Source organism: Centroberyx gerrardi, chromosome 20, assembly GCF_048128805.1.
Source record: "Centroberyx gerrardi isolate f3 chromosome 20, fCenGer3.hap1.cur.20231027, whole genome shotgun sequence".
Taxonomy (NCBI): domain Eukaryota; kingdom Metazoa; phylum Chordata; class Actinopteri; order Beryciformes; family Berycidae; genus Centroberyx; species Centroberyx gerrardi.
The window spans coordinates 25890787-25914247 of record NC_136016.1 but is presented as its reverse complement, the minus strand read 5'-3'; the positions used below and the strand labels follow the sequence as shown (position 1 = coordinate 25914247).

Genomic DNA, 23461 nt, shown 5'->3' with positions numbered 1-23461 from the left:
GAAAAAAGGGGCATTTAAAGGGACCTATGAACATGGAGACTAGTTAGATTTGGTTGTAAAAAGTTTAGTTTTGATATGAAGCTGTTCACTGGAGTGGAAATCCACCTTTAAAACACTTTTAAAAACACTCTCAGTTCTGCTGAAACATCGTAACTCCAGCCACTTTTCAGAAAGTTAGAAAAAAGGATTTTTCTGTTGATTCCCTCTCTCTTTCTCTTGCTCTCTCTCTCTGTGTCTCTCTCAGACTCCCCTCCCTCAGAGTCTAGCCCCGCCTCCCAGAAGAAAGGGGGCGTGTCCGGCAGTGTGATTGACAGGTTGCGGTCTCCGGGGACAGTGAGGAAACTGTCTCTGAAAATGAAGAAACTTCCTGAACTCCGACGCAAACTCAGCCTTCGCTCCTCCTCACGTGCTCATCGCCATGGAAACGATGGCAGAGGGGGAGGGGGCGGGGATGAGGGGTCATCGACCAGTAAGGACGCAGCGTCATCATCGTTGTCCAATCAGAACGTGATCAGCAGATATCATCTGGATAGCTCCGCCCCTCCGGCCAGACCGCTCCGACGGTCCTCTAGAGGGCGCTCTGCTAGTAAAGGAGGTAAATACATGCAGTTATATTTAGATATATTTATAACAGTGTAGTGGAAGTGATTCAGTCCCTCAGATGATCTGAAAGAGGGCAATCTTCTGGTCAAACTGGTAAACACAGACATTGCTGTCATTTTTCATATTTTGTGATTCATATGTTCTTCCTGAACACATTCTAGAGTTGTTGCTGTAGAGTAGAATTCTTAGATTCCACTATTTCTTCTTAGCTTGAATTCAGCTGGTTGCTCTTGTTGCCTGCCTGGTTGAAAACTTGGTTTATTTTTCATACAGCTCTGTCTCCGTCCTTTTTGACCTTATGGTTAGAGGATCTGTGTCGTCGCACATCAACAGCCATGTGCCCTTGAGCAACACAGACTGACACAGACAGACGTGAGCGAGCACCGTCAGCAAAATGACTAGGATGTAAAATGTAAATGTTTTGTTTTCAGGTTACCTTAGCGACGGGGACTCCCCTGAGCTGTTGCCACGGCAACAGGCTCTTCCCCCTGCGGCGTCCCAGGAAACAGCATGCGACGTCAGCTCCTTCCGGCTGTACGTGGGCTCTGACCTGCCGCGATGCGCCCAGCGGGTCACTGGGTTACTGACCGTCCATCTGCTGGGCCTGGAGGAGATGAAGACCAGCAGGTACAAACACAACGTCACGACCGCTGACACCAGCTGAAACTAACTAACACCAGCTAACACCAACTAACACCAGATAAAACTAGCTAACACCAGATAAAACTAGCTAACGCCAGATAAAACTAGCTAACACCAGATAACACCAGCTAAAACTAGCTAACGCCAGATAAAACTAGTTAACACCAGCTAAAACTAGCTAACGCCAGATAAAACTAGCTAACGCCAGATAAAACTAGCTAACACCAGATAACACCAGCTAAAACTAGCTAACGCCAGATAAAACTAGTTAACACCAGATAAAACTAGTTGACACCAGATAAAACTAGCTAACACCAGTTAACACCAACTAACACAAGATAAAACTAGTTGACACCAGATAAAACTAGCTAACACCAGATAACACCAACTAACACAAGATAAAACTAGTTGACACCAGATAAAACTAGCTAACACCAGTTAACACCAACTAACACAAGATAAAACTAGTTGACACCAGATAAAACTAGCTAACACCAGATAACACCAGCTAAAACTAGCTAACGCCAGATAAAACTAGCTAACGCCAGATAAAACTAGCTAACGCCAGATAAAACTAGCTAACACCAGATAACACCAGCTAAAACTAGCTAACGCCAGATAAAACTAGCTAACGCCAGATAAAACTAGTTAACACCAGATAAAACTAGTTGACACCAGATAAAACTAGCTAACACCAGTTAACACCAACTAACACAAGATAAAACTAGTTGACACCAACTGATGAAGGCTGCTACTTTTACTAGTACTATTTCTACTACTACTACTAGTGCTACTGCTACCACTGCTACAATTACTACTACTGCTGATACTGCTGCTATACTGCCACTAGTCCTACTACAACTACATACTAAATGCTGACTTATATGCTGACAGTGCCACCTGGAGGCTGAATAGCACATACAGTATTTGAACTGAATATTGTGGCATTGAATTTTCTCTCTATATGGCTCTGTTGCTCTCTTGCTGTCTCAGTTCAGCTCAATTCAATTCAGATTTGCTGTATTTGCATGACAGGAAGAAAACCAGTGCTGCCAAAGCAGTATATTGTAATATTATACAAATCAACAGATGACTATAAGTAAAACATAAATAAGTAGATATCAGTTTTGTCTTCATCTCTCTCTCTCTCTCTCTCTCTCTCTCTCTCTGTCTCTCGCCCCAGGTCAGAGTGCAGTAAGGAAGTCTTCCTGGCCATCCAGATAGACGGGGTGACGAGAGCGAGGACCGCCCTCCTGACGCTGCGAGGCTCCGCCCTCTCGCTAAACCACGCCTTCCACCTGGAGCTGGAGAGAGCCAAGCAGCTCCGCCTGGTAATACTGACACCAGGTACTGCAGGTAAATACTAGTAATATCACTACTATTACTACGACTACCACTACTACTACTGCTACTATTGCTAATACTATTAATATGACTAGTATCACTACTACTAGAATAACTACTACTACTACTACTTCTACTGCTACTACTGTTACTACTACCACTGCTACTACTACTACTACTACTGCTATTACTACTAGTAGTAGTACTACTAGGCTACTATACTGCTATTACTACTAAAACTACAACTTCTACTAAATACTTCTAATATATGTTCAGCCTCAATTAGAAACCTCTCAGTTGTATTGGAATAGAGGTTGTAACATCTTCCATCTCTCTCCAGCCAATCCACAAGGAGTGGGAGGGGCTAAATCAGGGACCAATCAGAGCCAGGCTTCCCTGTCAAGCGGTCCAACCAGGAACAGAGTCTGCTGTCTGGGTGGAGTCTCTATCCCACCGCTCTTTAAAGGTGCATTACATTAAAGTATTATGATTTTATCATGATGTTATCATTATTTATTCATGTAATACTTACCGTACTGTAGCTCTGGCACTAACACTGCCAGTTATGTTAATGTTAATTCGTTATAATTTTTCATATTTCATTTACATATTTAATAAGTATGAAAACGCTCAAGAACACAAACTGAGGAAGACCCTTATTCTCTCTCTCTCTCTCTGTCTCTCTCTGTCACTCTCTCTCTCTGTCACTCTCTCTCTCCCTCTCTCTCTCTCTCTCTCTCTCTCTCTATGTCTCTCTCTCTGTCTGTGTCTATGTTTCTCTCTCAGGATGCCGTAGTCAGCAGCTGTGTGTGAAGTTGGAGCCCAGAGGTCTTCTGTACGTCAAACTGTCACTACGGGAACAATGGGACACACAGGTACACACAGTAATACTACTACTACTACTACTACTACTCCTACTAATACTACGACTACTACTGCTGCCAGTTGTAGTAGCAATAACAATAATAATAATAAAAACTTCCTTTATAATAATAATTTCCCTCCTCCAGCCCAGCAGCGATGTGTCGGTGCCTCCCAGTGTGTTTGGGGTGGAGCTGCACCATCTAGTGGAGAAAGAAGGATCTACATCTCCAATCCCTCTACTGATCCAGAAAACTGTAGCAGAGATAGAAAGAAGAGGACTGAAGGTAAATATCTAGCTATTTATCTATCTATCTATCTATCTATCTATCTATCTATCAATCTATCTATCCATCCATCTATCCGTCCGTCCATCCAGGTGGTGGGTCTGTACAGACTGTGTGGTTCTGCTGCGGTGAAGAAGGAACTGAGAGATTGGTTTGAGAGGAACAGTTCAGCCGTCTGCCTGAGTGAGGACCTGTACCCCGACATCAACGTCATCACAGGTCAGCAGCACACACACACACACTCAGGCACGCACGCACGCACACACACACACACACACACACACACACACACACGTGACTTTGGTGACTCGGACATGACTTTAGGTACTCGGACATGACTTTAGGTACTCGGACATGACCCTTAGTGACCCGGACATGACCCTTAGTGACTCGGACATGACCCTTAGTGACCCGGACATGACCCTTAGTGACTCGGACATGAACCTTAGTGACCCGGACATGACCCTTAGTGACCCGGACATGACCCTTAGTGACCTGGACATGACTTAAGCGACTCGGACATGACCTCAGTGACTTGAACGTGACTCGGACATGACCTCGGAGACTCGGACATGACCCTTAGTGACCCGGACATGACCCTTAGTGGCCCGGACATGACCCTTAGTGACTCGGACATGACCCTTAGTGACTCAGACATGACCCTTAGTGACTCGGACATGACCCTTAGTGACCCGGACATGACTTAAGCGACTTGGACATGACTTAAGTGACTCGGACATGACTCGGACATGCCCTCAGTGACTTGAACGTGACTCGGACATGACCTCGGAGACTCGGACATGACCTTAGTGACTCGGACTCAGATTGGAATATTAATGACTCAGGACTGGACTCAGACTCGAGGTTCAGTGACTCGGTCCTGTGTTTCCTCAGGTATCCTGAAGGACTACCTGCGGGAGCTGCCGTCCCCGCTCATCACCAGAACTCTGTACCAGGTCGTCCTGGAGGCCATGACCCTGCGACCCCCCCCCGCCCCCCTTGCGACCCCTGACCCCCCGCTGGCCCAGAGCACCGTGGGCCTGCTGGCCTGCCTGCCGGCCCCTGAGAGGGTAGGACCGAGTACTACTGCAGTACTACTGCAGTACTACTACAGTACTACTACTGTGTTTTACTGTACTCTATTCTGCACCAGAGAGGGTAGGACCGAGTATTGCTGCAGTATTACTGCAGTACTACTACTGTTTGTCTGTACTCTACTGTACTCTATTCTGCACCAGAGAGGGTAGGACTGAGTACTGCTGCAGTACTACTGCAGTACTACTACAGTACTACTACTGTGTTTTACCGTACTCTACTGTACTCTATTCTGCACCAGAGAGGGTAGGACCGAGTACTACTGCAGTAGTACAACAGTACTGTACCCTGCTGTACTCTGCTGTAAAAAACTCTCATAACAAATAATCATTTTTAGTGACTAAAACATTTTAGGAAATAAATGATAAAACGGCCTGCCATACTCCACTGTACTGTACTCTGCTCCAGAGATGGCAGGGACAGTATTCTATTCTATTCTATTCTAGTAATTTTCAATTCTATCTACCTGAACTGTTAGACTACTTCTCTTTTTGCTCTTCTTCCCCCACTTCCTCTTCTTCTTTGGCCTTCTCCTATCCTTCTCTCTCTCTCTCTCTCTCTCTCTCTCTCTCTCTCTCTCCCTCTCTCTCTCTCTGCAGGCCACTCTGTCTCTCTTGCTCGACCATCTCAGCCTGGTGGCGTCCTTCAGCTCGGCCAACAGGATGACCCACCAGAACCTCGCCGTCTGCTTCGGCCCGGTGCTCCTCACCCCGACACAGGAGGCCTGGAGAGGAGGGGGGGGAGGAGGAGGAGGGGGGAGAGGAGGAGGAGGAAGAGGAGGGAGAGAAGGAGGGAAGAGTTTCTCTCACAGCGAAGAAATAGCGAGCGCTGTGGATTTTAAGCGACACATTGAGGCATTGCACTACCTGCTGCAGCTGTGGCCAGGTGAGACAGAGCAGGAAGTTATACTGTTATATCTGTAGTATCTATAGTGGCTGCTACATCCCATAATACACCAGCCAGTTTCACCAGTTTAGCAGAATAGAATAGAATAGAATAGAATAGAATAGCCGCCATTCTAACCCTTTCGTGCAGTGTTCCTCAGGAGTCAATGTTAGGTCCCTTATTATTCTCTATCTACATGCTATCATGGTATCCACTTTCATTGTTATGCTGACGACACTCCGCTCTATGTCCCACTCAGACCCGGAGAGGGAGGCAACATGGCCCGTGTTATGTCTTGTCTCTCTGACAAGAAAGGTTAAATGTGTAATATTTCTGCTTTACTGAAGCATAATATGACTAGTAAATATCAGCAATTACAATTACAATTTCCCATTTGTACGACGCTTTTATCCAAAGCGATGTACACATGAGATTTTAATGCAGCAAGGATCTAGTCAGGAGAGAACAACGAGAGTAAGAGCCATAAAGCTAAGATCTGGTCCGACAGGACAGAGGAGCCACGAGGCAGAGCATAGAGACAATGCATAGAGTGCATAGAGGCAGATAAAGATTTTTACTTTTTATTTTTTTTTAGTAATTACACAGTCCATCAGGTGAGAAGGTGTTCGCGAAAGAGCTGGGTCTTTAGGCTTTCCTTAATCAGCAGGTTCCTGAATAGTAGTGAGTGAAACAAAGTGAAGAGCGCACGCACTGCAGATTTCTGCATTCAAAACCACAGGAGTGGCTGAGGCTGAAGGTCCTCCTGCCACACCAAGGTCCACTGAAAGATCTGGCAATTTGTTTTTGTCTTACTTATCGGCAAAAGCTGCATTTTAGACCTTTCAATCCAGACTTATTATTCATTATATTCCGTTTCATTGTTTTCCTTCTTTTAGATGGTGTTCTTTTCTATTTTGGTGTTTCTTTTTATTTTTTCTTGTTGTAAAGCACTTTGTAACTCGATTTAGAAAAGTGTTATATAAATAAAGTTTATTATTATTGTTTATCCCCTCTGGCCACCATCTAGTTTATCTTCTCTGTCCAACATCTTATTTTGATAGTTTTATCCAATCGTATTCCTTCTCTCTCTCCTCCAGTGCCGACCGGTCGAGGCCCGGCAGATGACCAGATCGACATCTCTCCCTCCCCCCCTCCCTCCCCCTCCATTACCCATAACCCCATGGGCCAGCAGCAGCAGCGCCGTACCGCCCTGCGATTGGCTCTACCCCAGAACCCAGAGGAGGAAGTGGTGGTTTCGCGGCGTGGGCGTGGCCTGGCCCGGCTGGAGAGCCCCCCACCAATCAACCGCTACGCTGGAGATTGGAGCATCTGTGGGCGGGACTTCCTGTCTGGGCAGGAAGCAGATTACGACGAGGTGGCAGGAAGTGAGAGTGAAGGAGGTAATGAATCTGACAGACTGACATCAAGAAGTCTTGGTCATGAAAGGAAACAGTCTGACTCCTCCTTGTTGTTCTGCTCCTATCAGTCTGACCTCTCCTTGTTGTTCTGCTCCTATCAATTTGACTCCTCCTTGTTGTTCTGCTCCTTCAGTCTGTCTCCTCCTTGTTGTTCTCCTCCTATCGGTCTGTCTCCTCCTTGTTGTTCTGCTCCTATCAATCTGTCTCCTCCTTGTTGTTCTCCTATCGGTCTGTCTCCTCCTTGTTGTTCTGCCCCTATCAGTCTGTCTCCTCCTTGTTGTTCTGCTCCTTCAGTCTGTCTCCTCCTTGTTGTTCTGCTCCTATCGGTCTGACTCCTCTATGATGCTAACTGTCCCCTCCTTGTTGTTGTCCTCCTAGGGAGCGGGGAGGAGGAGGAGAAGAAGGAGGCGTGGCCGTCCGGAGCAGGAGGCGGGCTCTATGTGGATGAGTTTGTGGATTTTGACGCTCCGTTCAGCTGCAGACTCAGTCTGAAAGACTTTGACACGCTGATCCACGACCTGGACAGAGAACTGGCCAAACAGATCAATATCTGTCTGTAGAGGAGGAGAGAGGAGGAGAGTAGAAGAGGAGAGGAGAGTAGAAGAGGAGGAGAGGAGAGGAGAGAGGAGAGGAGGTTTTTCTGGTAGTAACTGGTAGGATCAACAGCAGAGGAGACGCAGAGTGATGATGTCATTGCTCCAGTGAGTCTAAGGTCGGTACAGATGCTGCATCTTAAAACATCTGAACAGGGTGAAGCACACTGGCATCCTGTGCTCAAGGGCACTGAGGCAGGCTGCAGGCTGCCGTGTTCAGAGCTGCAGAAGGAAATCCAGTGTGCGCCCGTGCAGCAGGCATACAGTAGAAGAAGAACGAGCTTCATCCAACATCCACAGAGCAGGAAGCAGCAGCAACACTGAGCTGCTGCAGCACTTTGAGTTAACAGGTCGAGGTTTGTAAGGCAGCGCAGTTTCACTCACAACAACCATGCAGACAGTTTGCATTGTTTGCAACGTGCAAATCTGTTTATCACAAAGCGTCACTGTGGCCTCGACCGCCTCAGCCTCGCTTTTAAACATCTACATTGAAAACAATGGATTGGTGATGTCAAAATACACGGCATCTGTACCAGCCCAAATCTATTTAACCTGTCACCATGGCAACAACCACACCAAACAACACCAGGAAACACAGACAGGTTCTGTTGCCTTGGTAACCTGGTCTCTCACCTGCCTGCTCCACACACCACTCTGATACTGACCTCTGACCTCTGACCTCTCAGAAAAGACTATTCCCCCGCACAGAGCAACAGAAGAGCACAGAGGAAATATTAGTATTATTAAAGGCAACAAGACATGAAGGCAACAGGGTTGAGCAACAGGGGTTGGGCAACGTTACTTTCATCGGGGAACGGGGACAGCGACGATTTCTCCTGAAAATGTCTAGAAATCGTTGTGGAGTGAAAGCCTTCTCCTGGTGCCAAAAAGTGTTTATTTATTTCTCCGATCCAAAGGTAGAAGTAGCTTCAGTCTTTATGATGTGAAGGAACAGTGATGCTGTTGTTGTGTTTTGATGTTCAGAGGATTTTCTCACTGAAGTGTCGCTGTGGAGGAACTGGAGGAGCGAAGATCTGCTCTCTGCAAAACCTATGAAGTTCTTTCCACTGGACTGATCAACAACAGGAAGAGGAAATAATGAATATAAATTAAATGAATAAGAAATTTGTTGATGAGGAGCAGCTTCAGAGCTTGTTATCACAGTTCCTCTGACAGCCATATTCTGTAGAAAATCCTTCATGATTTAATCTCTGAATTCCACTCATGTTAAATGGAAGTGAGTTTTGTATTATGTTGTTATTTTGGGGTGTCAGGGTTATGGATTATGTGAAGTATTACAGACTGGGCCGTTTGCACTGTTAAAGCCATAACTCACTTTGGTGAAACTTTTTTTAAAAACAGGTGAGATTAGTTGTTAAAGTGAACTCAGTTCCTGCAGGCCGCTGACAGTTTACTGCAGTGTTTCCCAGTCTGGTTCTCCAGTTCCCTTCCTGCAAGGTTTTCTAGTCTCGCACACCTGATCCAATCAAAGGCTTAGTGCTGATTAGTTCAGGTAGAAACTGATCTACCTGGGGCACGTTCAACAGCCCTAAAAGGTAGCAAAGAAACGGTAGTGTGTTGAACGTCCGGTTGCAAAGTGTTTGCCACAGGTTGTTACCGGCTGAGACGGCGATTCTGTGTGTTCTGAAGAATTCTGCGAACCGATTAGGATCCGCGTGACAGGATCTGTGTAGCCAAATGAAAATGCAGAATCACAAACGTACCTCAAAAGCCGCTACAAAACATTTCACACCATGTAACAAACATATCGTTCAACATGGAAATGTTTTGCACCGTAGCAAAATGGTGCAAACTTTGAACGTGGCCCTGATCTTCCTGAACAGGGTTAGTGTGAAAGTGTGTAACTCCTGTTAATGTCAAGGGCAAAAAAGGGTAATTCTCGCCTATTTTAACCAGTGTAAAAAAACAGCTCTTTATCTCAAAAACTATAAATGGTACAAGTATGGTTCAAAGTTTTTTTTAAAGTAGAGAAGTGCAGCATATTGACCAAGCCGTCAGAGTTCACAGAAATCCAGTATGTGATACTGATTTTCAACAACTAATGTGCAAAAAAAGTAAAAAAATTAAAAAAAGTAAAAACGGACAACTAAAATCAAGTTATGGATTGTTTTCCTGATGAGCCACAACAGATCTGGAGGAAATGACTCTTGTTTCTGGTTCCTGAATGTCCTGACTACCTTTGGTAAAGATTTGGTGTCAATATCTCAAAGCATTCCAATTCCACAATGTTTTTGTCAGGATAGCCCTTTTTGGTCTCCAAACTGTGCCACAAGATTCCCTAAAACAGCCCTGCTGAATCAAATAAGAAGCATCCTTTCCTTTCATAAGAGCTCGAGTCAAACTGTTACAATGCCAAAACCAGCCACTAGGAGCGCTAGTACTGCACTGTGGGCTAAGCGAAGCTTCCGGGTGTGGCCTGTCAATCAGTGGATTCCGCGCCTGGGCTGGGCGGAGGTGTGAAGTGCGTCACCTCCAGTGCGCGCGGCAGCACAGCGGTCTATACAAGGCTCAGGATGACCAATGATGGCTCGTTTGAACGATGACAGCCTCGCCTATTGGCTTGACGAGTTGACAGACAGTTTTGAAACACAATGGGAGCAGACCGGGCATGAATGTAAAGGCGGAACTTAGCACCCTATCATTACTGTTGATAGCGCACTGCAGCTGTCATTCATAGTATCTAGGCCAATACAGAACCAGAGACGAAACTCGCCAAACCGGTTCCCGACCCCTTTGTCTGTCACATAGTTAGCGGATGAGTGTCAGCCGAGCGTTTTAGAGGCGGAACACAACCCGGAAGGGAGCACAGCTAACGTTAGCTTGCGGCTAACCCTAACCCTAGCTTGCGGCTAACACAGCTTCAACGGATCATATAAATTATTAACGGCGATATTGAAACTTTTCAATCGGATTTTCTTGAAGCCTAAATGGATATGGATTTTTCCAAACCCAAGTTTTGTGGAATTACAATCAAGTGGAATCGTTTACCAGACGTTTGAGTGAATAGAACTTCCAAGCATCTTAAAAACAGCTATAAATGGGCATTTTGGCATCAACAACCACTTTGCCAGAAAGAATACATTCATCTAAAATATATTTCATTAAAATATCGATGCGATCGGTTGATACATATTATTTTAAATTAGTTAAATATGATAAATTATTAACTTCCGTCACGCCGGCGTTACCGCTAGGGGGCGTTAGGGGAAAAGAGGTTAATTGGATCAGGTGTGTGTGACAGTGAAGGTGGAACAAAAAGGACCGGACTGGAAACACAGGAAACATTATTCCTTTAACGAGCCAAACTAGTGTCAGACAGCCTGGTTTCACCTCACGAGTTTCTATGCAGAGTTCTTCAAAATGCCAAAAGTGACCGACGCAGCAGAGGAGTGAACCAAACCAAACCAAACCACACCATGGTACTTTTCAAAGGACAGCAGGAACTGAAGTCCTCAGCTGACTAAATGAGACGCTCACACAGACTGGATCCAACAGATTTAACAAATATTTAAAGATCAACGTCAGTGTTTTTTTCCCAATATGGAGACGGAGCATTTTGGACATGAACTCTTCAGATGTGTGTAAGTGTAATGAAACAGAAGTGTAGCATCACTCCAGGCTGCTGAAAGTTTGTTTTAACCCACAGAACCAAAGATCACAGTGATGCTACATCGGTTGCTATGGTAACTGTTGTAGTAACCATAGAGCTAGTTAGCAATGTTGTTTTCTTCTTGTGTATGTTCACTGCTGTGGAGAAAACGTGTTAAAAAGCCATAATCCTCTAGAGGGCGCTCTGTCGTACTGAGACACATCGCTGTTGTTTTATTATTATATATTTATAACATTATGTAACCGCCTCGTACCCAGACACATCACCACGACAACCATAACCACAGTGCAGAACAACAGTCCTGTACTTCGCAACATGATCTCATAAAAAGTCGTGAAATGAGCAGGAACTCTGAAACGCAGATTTACGTGTTGTGGATTTGAATTATGTGAAAATGACGTTCCTCCACCACAAACTGGATTCTGTGACAAAAACATGAATTGGACATGACTGATTTTCAGCTAAAGGTCAGCTAATGGTTAAGTTTAGGAACTAAAGCAACTTGGTTAAGGTTTGGGAAAGACTTTGCTCAGTCAAATAAAAAAAAAACTTTAACTAAAAATCAAAAATTTGACTCAGTAGAAATTTCCTTCGTACAAGCTGGGAACTGAACTCCGGTCTCCGGCATTGAAGTGAAACTCACGGTCCATCCAGCAGCCGACCGCAACACCTGACTGTCACTGAGCTGCTTCAGTGTGACTCTACTTCCTGTTTATAGTCCTGTCTCCTTCATGGAACAGTTTCCTGCTGGGAAAACAGAGTTTTAACACTTTACGTGCCACCAACACGCAATTTGGTGTTAAAAGTCGTGTTCATTTCACGTATTTGTGTGAGATCAGGTTGGTCGGCAGAGCGCCCCCTAGTGTTTCATCCTGCACTGCATGCTGGTCCGGCAGCAGAGTGTCTGAATGGAGCTGTTTGTCAGTATTTCAGTATTTTCACGGTACAAAGTTTCTAACTGTGATTTGTTTGTGAAGCCACAGAAGGAATGCCAAGGCCATGTTCAAGAGCGCTACAGCTCTGAACGTAACGCAGTGTTACGAAAACCTGTCATGTTGTTGTTGTTCTTTTTCTTTTAGCCTATTTTATATGTTTTTTGTTTATTTTGTTATTGGACAGTATTACATGGTTTTGCACAACTTCAGTAAGCACTTATGTTTTATGATGATGAAGATAATGATGAAGATGATGATGTTCTATGCAGATGATGTAACCAAAGTGTTGAAGCACAGTTCCCGTTGGAACCGACCACAGCAGCCTGACTGTCTGTCTTATTATTAACCAGACCAATAAATAAAACATTATTATTATTATTGTTGTTGTTATTATTGTTGTTATTATTATTGGCCAACTGACTGGAATATTATTATTACAAGTAGTATTACTGGTAGTAGTTTAACAGAGCTTGGTTGTGATTCCACTTGAGGTAATATTAATTTTTAGTGGCTCACAGCGTCAGTCTTTTGCAGTGTGCTGAGTCTCAGTGTCCAGCCGACCCACATGACCGACCGGTGTTATCCTGTTCTTATCCAGACAATAAAAGTGCCATCGCAGAAACAGAAGCAAGTGTCGAGCTCTTCATTCAACACAACACAACATAGATATAGAAATAGTTACAGTGGTGCCATGACCGGGCTTCTGGAAAGATCAGAAGGTTTTGAGGTTTCCTGAGGTTTTGACCGCTCCTTGGTTCGCACCTGATGCGAGAATGATCCTCCGTTTCATTTTTCAGCTGGTTCGGTTTGCTTTCACAAAACCAAAAATCTAACAGTGCAGATAGGGATGCCGACCCTCCCGGATCGGCCGGAAGACTCCGGTATAGGCCTCAGTCTCCCGGATGGAAAAAATTCATTCCTGATTTTTTGATGGCTTAAATTATAAGAATTAATAGTTAAAAAATAATAAAAATTGCACTACGTGGGTTGATTTAAGTGACAGGAGACACAACTTGGGAGGATTTACTAAATTGTTTTGAAAGTAGCATGTTTTAACCAAACACGGTATAGGAAATCATAGCTCAAAGATTATATTATTTTATAAGGAAAATTATGAGTTATTAGACATATCCCAAATAGACAATTATTCATCCAGCGAACCAATTTCTATTTCACTAACAAAGACCACGCCACTATGAGATGTATTTAGATGGTTTATTGAGGGAAAGAGAGGTCGAGAATGGAGGGATGAAACAAGGGTCGAGGGTGGAGGGATGAATCGGGTCGAGATGAAGGGATGAATCGAGGGGGTCGAATGAGTTGGGGTCGATGGTTAGCTCGAGGAACCAGGGAATTGAGACTCAGGGTGGGGGCACTGTCTCGCTGATGGGGAGTCGTCTTGGCTCCATCATGTCCCCCAAAGAGAGCTTCATACGCAGAGATGAGCATGAGCTTTTCGAAGGTCACTGAGATTGCTGCGACTGTAGCTGTGGTAGGCTTGGGATGACCAACGGCCGAGAATTTTGATCGTATGGTCAGGAATTCCTTGCCTAGAAGCAGTTGAAGCAGCTCCGATACGAAATGAGTGGCCGGAGTATAGTTCAGGGGATATTCCTGATTTTGACAGGACTCGGCGGAGATGTTGGTGGAACCAGAAGCGTGTTGCGATCCCTCCGGACTCCGTGATGAAAAGAGGGTCTCGGGGTGAAGCGTGGCGAGCTAGTCTGGAATTTATGTAGTTGTATAAAGGTTCGAATGGGCTTAAGTATGAATCTACGCGAAACAGGATGATGGGATGTGACACGCCAAGTTGGTCGGTCTTGCTAAATTTGAGGTTGAAGACGAGGGAGTCGGGAGTGTGGAAAGATTCGCATGGCGAGACGGATCGTAAATGGAGGTGGTGGAGGTGAATTCTGAACATCGCAGAAATCCAAAGAAGGCCAGGAGGAACATGGATTTGAGGGTGGCGTCGATGAAGGGGGATAAGTATTCTGTGCGAAGGGTTTGGATGCAACGTGTGAGGAGGTCTGAAGTGAGGGGTAACCGTTTCGATGGGAGTTGTGGCTCGGCCTTTCGAAGACCTTTAATTAGCATGCTGATGTGGGAATGAGAGACAGAAGGGCATGGGGCACCGGTGAGTAATTTCACGAAGAAGTTGATGCTACTGATGTAGACGTGGATGGTTGAAGTTCTGACATGGAGGGTTGAATGGGCATAGGTGATGAAATTGGCTAAGGTTAAAACATCTAAGGAAGGAAACGGCAGATTGTGGCATGTGTGAAAGGCTTTGAAGCAGTTCCATCCTGTAAGATATGATGACAGGCTAGGCTATTGAGGATGGCTTCTTGGGATGCTGAGGCCAGGTGTTGGAGCTGCGGGGTTAGTTGAAGATGGTGGCTGAAAACGGTGGAACTGGAGTGGGATGGGAGTCGGAGTTTGAATTTCTGGAATGAGAAGTGAGACAGGGAGTCAGCGATGGTGTTCTTGTAAGCGGGAATGTGATCGGCGCGGATGATGAATTGGTGCTGAGCTGAGACCAGAGTAAGCTTGCGCATGAACTGCATGATGTCCAGTGAGTGAGACCGCCCTTTATTAATTATGTCGACGACTGCGGTGTTGTCCGTATGCATTAGAATGGCCTTCTTGGACCACTCGTGCCCCCAAAGGAGTGCTGCTACCACGATGGGGTACAGCTCGCGAAGAGCGGAGGAAGGAGAGAGGGAAGAAAATTCAGGCGGCCATTCGGACGAGAACCACCTCCCTCCGTAATAGCCGCCGAATCCGATAGAGGGAGCTGCATCGGTGTACAGCTGGATGTCCTCGGGCCGGGTGATGTGGTCTTCGTAAAAGAAGGTTATGCCATTCCAGGAGGAGAGGAAGTGTTGCCAAAGCCTTAGTTCCATCTTGCATGTGTTGTCTAGGACAATGTGGGCATGCAGAGAAGGTACGGCAGCGGCTATGGACAGGAGATGAGAGAGGAATGATCGACCTTGAGGGATTATGCGTTTGATAATTGAGATGGCTGAGCAGAGCAAGTAGCTGCCGTTTAGTTCGAAAGAAATAGGGAGATGCGGTGTATTTTCTCAACGGGCAGCGAGGCTTGGAAAGAGACGGAGTCCAGTGTGATGCCGAGGAATTGAAGTGAAGTGCTGGGTCCTTCTGTTTTCTCTGAGGAGAGAGGGACGCCGAGTTCGGAGAAAGCAGATGTCAGAGTCGTGAGACCGTATGATGGGGGTGAGGATGGTGGTGTAACGATGAGGAAGTCGTCTAGCAGGTGGACGACATATGGGAGTTTATGGTTGTTGGTGAGGATCCAGCAGAGTGCTTCGGAGAGGGAGTCAAATATTTTGGGGCTGCTCTTGCACCCGAAGGTAAGACAGGGTTAGAGAAATAATAATAGAAATAATAAGCACCCTTCCAGAGGACGCCGAAAAAATGCCAGTAGTCTGGATGTATAGGGAGGACTTTGAAGGCACTGGTGATGTCTGCTTTGGCCACCGTAATCTCTCTTTGAAAAGGGCTGGAGAAGGGGAGGTGGAGTAACTGTTACGGTGAGGTGTGGTGAGGACCCAAATGCAGACACAGACACAAGGGGCTGGAGCACAGTTCAAAAGACAGTTTATTTACTGTACTGGTAGCTGGTAGCTGGAAGCCGGAGCGAGGGCCTGGGCAGACAGTCGGAACCCTGGAGCTGAGGACTGGCATGCAGCTGGGCCAAGGCAGGACAGGCAAAGAGCAGAGGTGAGCCAGGCAGAGCGGGCTCCCAAGAGCGGGGAGCCGAACTGATCCGACGAGGGAAGCAGGCGAGGCAGGAAGGCTGAACGGCAGCCAAGTCCATGGAAAAACAAAGTGTATGATCCCACGGAGAGGGGATGGCAAACTGGGGATAAATACTGTGGGCTGATAGGAAGCAGGTGAGCAAACGAGCAGACCGGTGATTAGCTGATTACAGGCAGGTGTGGAGGGAAGGAGCAGAGAAGGGAGGAAAGACCAAGGGCATCTAGTGGCTGGCAGGAGGATGGCAGGACTGGGGAGTGAAAGGGGTGGTGACCAGGACACAGGGGCAGACCATGGCAAACACAAGGGCTAGGGCTAAGAGGGCAGACACTAGAGCTGAAAGGGGCAGATCATGGCAGACAAAGGCAGACCATGACAGTAACGAGTATTTCAGAGGCAGTTTTTATTTATAAAATCGTTTTAGCAGATTTGGTGAGGGATTGAGCTTTGTTAAAAGGTGACTGAAGAATTGTGTTTTTGCCATTGTATGGAGGAACAGTCTGAAAATCACACTTCTAGCACATGAACAAACGCCAACAAAGCAGATTCAGACAATACATAAAAAAACCCTAATCATTCTGCTGAACTGTTTTTAAGTGAATCGTTTTCTTTATGTTGGACTTTGACAACATATATGGCATATATACAAAATATATACATTTATAAAAAACAAGTCTCACTTTTTTTCACCTATTTACAATTATTGGCTTTGTTCATGTTCTAGTAAATACCAATGGATATATGAATAGTGAGTCAAATTTCAACCTATTAACATTCAGCCTCATTCGTCCATCTGTATCCGTCACTCGCTCGCTCAGACACACCAACACACACTCAGGTAGGCAAAAAAAACTTGTAATATTGTAGTATTGACTGTCTGTCTGGTCTATGATGTGGTGATTTGTAATGTGTTTTTATTGTGTTTCTATTGTGTTTTTATTGTGTTTTTACTGGAAACCAAATTTACTTTATGGGACAATTAAGTTTTAAGTAAAATTGACTTAAAAAGAATTACATTATGTACTACACAGATTTTCATTAAGTAGAAACGCAGTATTATTGCATACTTACAATACTTTGCCATAAGTTAATACACAGTTGAGTTAATTGGAATGAGGCCATGGTGAAGTGTTATTGTTTAACTTGTCTCTTTGCTGTGTGGAGCTGCTGACTTCTCTGGAATCCAAACTTCGCTTCATGAGTAAAGAATCAATATTTGAATTGAAATGAACCCGAAGAAAGTTACACCCACACACACACAAACTTACAGGTATTTCTAGCTATTGTCAGCATTGTGCAATCGTAATGTATAATTTTTTTCTACAAACTTGGAATATAAATAGATGTGAAGCAGCAGCAGCTCAGACACATCAGAGCTTCCAGACAGACTGATAACAGCTTTTTCATCAGAAATCACACAATGCAGGTAACTTGGTAACTTAATCTGTCTATTTGTTTGTCTCTCCATCCTTCTCTATCTGTTGACTATTTATAGTAGTGATGTTAAGGGAGTTAAGTTTTCATTTTCTTAGTTTGCCGTATGTAGCGCTGAGCAAACTATATTTTTTCCTGTCTACTGCCACTATCACCAAACGAACATAATGTAATGTACCATAACACAGCGTAACATAACGTGTTACATAATGTAACACAATGAAATGTAACTTCATGAAATGTAAAACATAACGTACCTAATGACATTAACCTGATCTTTCATGACATGACATAACTTAACCAATCACAAACCTGACCCTAACGTAACCCGACGTAACGTAAGATAAAGTAACATCACATCACATAATCTAATGTAAAACAACCCAACGTAACATACATGACACAACGTAACTAACATTAATGAAACACTGTGAACACAATGATTGTAACGAGTCTGTAGCCCTGAAATTCATTCATTCATTCCAAATGGGAGAGTCTGATATTGCGTTGGGTATTGCAGTATTGCGTATGGCAGATGCATTGTGTTGCACTCAAGTGTTGCATGCGATGGATTTATCCTACTTTTGCGTCACAAATGCACGTGTAAACTTATCCGGATGTTGTCAAAATGGCAGTAAAAGTAGTAATAAATTGACTTAAATCAATATAAATACATTTTGCATGGTAATAAACGAAAACATAAAGATTCAACAATTATTGTTGAATACCCATACCAAAATATTAAATGTTCACATTCATCATTTTTCCTCCATATTAGTACTTCATTGAAGGGAAACTACATGAAGCCCATACACGTGTCCTTGTTCATATAATTCATGAAATCCCAAAACTGAAATTATTGAGCCACAAACAAAAACAAAAAAAACACGTAACATAACGTAACGTAACATAACATAACATAACATAACATAACATAATGTAACGTAACATAACGTAACATAACGTAACATAACGTAACATAACATAACATAACATAACATAATGTAACGTAACATAACGTAACATAACGTAACATAACGTAACATAACGTAACATAACATAACATAATGTAACGTAACATAACGTAACATAACGTAACATAACGTAACATAACGTAACATAATGTAACGTAACATAACGTAACATAACGTAACATAACGTAACATAACGTAACATAACGTAACATAATGTAACGTAACATAACGTAACATAACGTAACATAACGTAACATAACGTAACATAACGTAACATAACATAACATAACATAATGTAACGTAACATAACGTAACATAACGTAACATAACATAACATAACATAACATAATGTAACGTAACGTAACGTAACGTAACGTAACGTAGGCCTGGTTGCGGAACAAAACACTGAGCTGGCAGATTTCCCATCAGTAGAATCAGGCAGAGTTTGAGTTTTAGCAGTTTGGGCTTTTCTCCAGTGTAACCTGAGGGAAAGGTGGATCTAAATTTGATCTAATTGCTCCTTAACTGGCCCTCAAACTAGTTTGTTCTGCCTGCTACCTTTTCATCTCAGGACAAATATTTTTTTAATTCACTTATTTTATCATGTTTTGTCTGCAGTTATCAATTGGATCAACACTGATCCAGGCACTGTGAAATTAGTCAAATTGAAAGCGAACAACTTGGAATGCACTCTGTGATCAGAGAAGAGGAAAACCTGGTTTTAAAACCAAAGGAGCATTCATTTTACCTGAGGGTGCTGTGCACCCTAATGCACCCATGTGGCACCGTAACGTAACGTGACATAACGTAATGTAACTCAACAGTAAAACGTTACGTTATGGAATGAGATAGGTAGTGTTAACATAATATACTTTAACATAATGACATGACATAACCTAACAATGTAACACAACATGACATAACGTAACAAAATATGACAAAGTAACATGACATATTGTAACAAATCTTAACGTAGCAGAACATAATAATGTAACATAACTAACGTAACGCAACAAAACATGACATGACAAAGCCAGTCTAACTGAAGAAGACGTAACATAACATGTAAAAGAGGGTAAATCAACCTAAACCGACCTAATGTAATGAGACATAAACTGATGTGACATGACATCACATCTCTCCCAGGTGGTTTCGGTCGTGCTCCTCCTCCTGGCTCCGGTTTTGACCCGCTGCCATCTCGTCCTGCCGCTGGACTGCAGCGACGTCTATCACCATGACAACAGCCGACCCAGCGGAGTGTACACCATCTATCCCGTCGGAGCCACGTCTGCTGTCCAGGTATATATATGTATATATATATGTATATATATATATGTATATATATATAGTACGCTTCATCCACTCCGGGACGAAGGAGATTCACTCTCACAAAGAGAATAACAGAACAGAATTAAAACAAGTTATAGCTTTGGGTTAAAGAGCAGCTGTTAAGAGTAGCAGTAATATAGTAGTAGTAGTTATAACAGTAGTAGTACCAGCAGTAGTAGTAGTAGTAGTAGTAGTAGTAGTAGTAGTAGTAGCAGTAGTAGTAGTAGTAGTAGTAGTAGCAGTATTAGTAGCAGCAGGTCGTCCTCATTTACTGTTCTCATAATGTGGCGTTGTGAAGGCCTGTCAGACTGTAACTGGGATTAAGGTTCATACAAATAAACTGGATTTGACTTAAAGTGTCTATGGGTGTCAGTGTGAGCTGTAAAAAAAAACAACGTAACTTTATCAAATAGATTTTACAGATGTACATAGCATGTAGGCTACACAACGTGCTGATTTGGATATATAAGTCTTTTCTTATTATTCCCATTAATTTATTAATCCATTCATTTGTGTGTGTGTGCTGTCATTGGGAGCCGCTCAATATGGAGAAGGCGCTGCTTTTTATACCCATGAAGTGGATCCTGTCTGTTATCCTGTCTGTTATCCTGTCTGTTATCCTGTCTGTTATCCTGTCTGTTATCCTGTCTGGTATCCTGTCTGTTATCCTTCCTGTTTTCATCCTGTGTGTCTGCAACACTGTGGCTGCCAATTAGGCACTTATGTAACTGACTGACTCAATATCTGACTGCATTAATACTGTTTATGTCCTTTGTATGCTTGTATTTATGTGGACATAAATAAATATTTTATCTGTGTGTGTGTGTGTGTGTGTGTGTGTGTGTGGGTGTACTGTGACATGGCTTCAAAAGGAGGGCGGTGGACAGTAAGCATCACTGTTCTTGTCATTTTACTCATCAGAACATGCAGCAATCTGACAACAGAACCACATTACCCATCATGCCTCAGCAGTCAGAACTCCAGCAGTGGAAATACACAGTGAACATTCACTAATGAATGTTCATAAGCATCAACAAACAATTCTGAATTGAATAGTAATGAGTTACTTATAAATATTTGTAACTGAGTACATTATTAGCAATAAATTAAAATTCTGATTCGGAAGTACACAACACTGTTGCTAGTACACCATTTGTACATCATTACCTAATGTTAGCAAATGTATAGTTAGACATACATACAGAACTACATTATTTTTATTAAGTTATTTGTTGATCATTAACAAGTAATGTTTAAACTCTCCATGAACTGAAGGTGATCCAGAGGAGGATGGACGGCACGGTGAACTTCTACCGGCCCTGGGACCAGTACCGGGCGGGCTTCGGCAGCGCTGCAGGAGAGTACTGGCTCGGTGAGGCTGAGACCTGCCTGACAGCACTGTGCTGATTTTCATTTTGACTCAAAATTTATTCCTCTTTTTTTTAATTATTTTCATTTTGTCAGTTTCAAAATAGAAGTAATCGTTAGCCGAGCCTCACTGCAGTAAATGTGCGCACGGCATGATGGGATAGGTGGTGTTGTGAATCAGGCCAGGAAGCAGAAGGCTGAGCAAGTTTAATATTATGCAAATGAGCACAATGGTCACAGAGGTAGGCTAAAATACTTTAGCTGCTAACTTTACCTCTGATAGGCTAAACAGGTCATGTTAGCTTGCTAGCCTAGCGATCCCATCACATCCAAACAGCTCCAGCTAGCTAGCTGGCTGCAGTGAGGTCACCGGGTCAGGTAACCGACAGGTCCTCTCTAGTGTTATATCTCTATGACAGGTCCCCTCTAGTGTTATATCTCTATGACAGGTCCCCTCTAGTGTTATATCTCTATGACGGGTCCTCTCTAGTGTTATATCTCTATGACGGGTCCCCTCTAGTGTTATATCTCTATGACAGGTCCTCTCTAGTGTTATATCTCTATGACAGGTCCCCTCTACTGTTATATATCTATGACAGGTCCTCTCTAGTGTTATATCTCTATGACAGGTCCCCTCTAGTGTTATATCTCTATGACGGGTCCCCTCTAGTGTTATATCTCTATGACGGGTCCTCTCTAGTGTTATATCTCTATGACAGGTCCCCTCTACTGTTATATATCTATGACAGGTCCTCTCTAGTGTTATATCTCTATGACAGGTCCTCTCTAGTGTTATATCTCTATGACAGGTCCTCTCTAGTGTTATATCTCTATGACAGGTCCTCTCTAGTGTTATATCTCTATAGGTTCGGACTCCCAGGTCCTCTGTCAACTCTAGTACCATCCGGATCGAGGCTATGTGATTCAGAAAATACAAAAACTTTGCACGGTAGATGTATTCTGGAATCTGACAGAAATGATACGGCCCTCAGTAGCCTAAAGAGAAATAAATAAAACATAAAACATATATGCCATCCAGATTGCATTAAAATCATAATGTACTAGATGACACTACCAACGCTGCCCTGCAATACTAATCCCATCCAGACAGACTGAGGTAAAAATGACAATCAGCAGACGTCTCCTGTAACAGTAAAGTTGTCCAGAGAGGGGGAATCTGGGGACAAAGCACCAAATCTGGGGACTGTCCCCGGAGAACGGGGTCACACGAGCTAGAGTGAAACATAAGATTATGCTTTGCGTACGTATGCTCATTGGCTATATTGGGAAGAATTAAAGCTCTGGGGTAGGCAACTTTGGAGAAATGAGCAAGAATTTGAAAGTACACAACAAACCGTCTACCTCCCATTTCTGGATTTCCACAACAGAGTTTTGGTTTGCAAATCAGGATTTTATGAGTGAGACATTTCAAGACAGAAATGTATAACTGTAGCAGCAGTGGATAACGCTTTATTTTCTGGGTCTGCAATTTGCTAATAATTTCCTAGGAAGGAACTGTTAATTTCTTAGGAAGTTTCCTGTAAAGAACCATGACATGATGCTCAAATTGCAGGGAAAATAGAGAAAGAGTTCATGGTAGTTGGTAGTTGGTAAGTACCTGGTCATTTCTTTTCCAAGACGTTTCCAAGACAACATTATGAAATTATGTAGTAGTTATATAGAAAATTATTAGAGGAAGGAATTCAACAAATAACTACATTATATAATTATATGAATAATCACTTGGGTTACCAAATTGATCTCTGCCTATTACGGACTGCTGACATTTTCTATGTGACTACTACATAATTTCATGGTTATTTCCAGGAAACTTAATTTCCGTAACCCAAGAAATTAACAGTTCCTTTCTAGGAGATTATTAGGAAATTGTGGACCCGGAAAATAAAGCGTTACCCAGCAGTGTGTGAAGTCATGTTGTCCAAAACTGATACGATCATTCCCACTTCATTCGGTCTGTCTGTGTGTGCATGTGCGTTTCTACATGTCTATGTGTGTATGCATGCATGAATGTGTGTATCTATGTGTGTGTGTGTGTGTGTGTGTGTGTGTGTGCAGGTCTTCAGAACATCTACCACCTGACTCTGAGGCGAAGGTACCAGCTGCTGGTTGACATGGAGGACTTCAGCGGAAAGAAAGTGTTCGCCCGTTACTCTTTCTTCTCCATCGACCCGGAGTCCAGCGGATACAGACTGCATGTGTCTGGCTTCACTGATGGAGGGGCGGGTGAGTTAGCAGCAGGAGTAGTACTAATGGTAGTAGTGGTG

The 23461-nt window shown here is 43.6% G+C and overlaps 2 protein-coding genes and 1 pseudogene across 2 annotated transcripts in view; 2 read left to right on the top strand and 1 right to left on the bottom strand.

Moving 5' to 3' along the window:
* The window catches only part of syde1 (synapse defective Rho GTPase homolog 1), a 32269-nt gene extending 19600 nt beyond the window's left edge, over positions 1–12669 (top strand). Inside the window, exons 4-14 of the mRNA XM_071924128.2 lie at positions 260–595; positions 1035–1230; positions 2429–2601; positions 2930–3055; positions 3376–3464; positions 3600–3737; positions 3830–3956; positions 4632–4807; positions 5432–5717; positions 6815–7117; positions 7514–12669. Of these exons, the coding sequence (XP_071780229.1) occupies positions 260–595; positions 1035–1230; positions 2429–2601; positions 2930–3055; positions 3376–3464; positions 3600–3737; positions 3830–3956; positions 4632–4807; positions 5432–5717; positions 6815–7117; positions 7514–7695 (2132 nt within the window). The 3' untranslated portion in view covers positions 7696–12669. The remainder of the gene's footprint in view (positions 1–259; positions 596–1034; positions 1231–2428; positions 2602–2929; positions 3056–3375; positions 3465–3599; positions 3738–3829; positions 3957–4631; positions 4808–5431; positions 5718–6814; positions 7118–7513) is intronic.
* Positions 12670–14674: 2005 nt separating this feature from the next.
* On the bottom strand, positions 14675–19715 carry LOC139930844 (uncharacterized; annotated as a pseudogene).
* Positions 19716–20660: 945 nt separating this feature from the next.
* The window catches only part of LOC139930842 (microfibril-associated glycoprotein 4-like), a 3643-nt gene continuing 842 nt past the window's right edge, over positions 20661–23461 (top strand). The window contains exons 1-3 of the mRNA XM_071924129.2: positions 20661–20694; positions 21084–21180; positions 23253–23420. Of these exons, the coding sequence (XP_071780230.2) occupies positions 20668–20694; positions 21084–21180; positions 23253–23420 (292 nt within the window). The 5' untranslated portion in view covers positions 20661–20667. The remainder of the gene's footprint in view (positions 20695–21083; positions 21181–23252; positions 23421–23461) is intronic.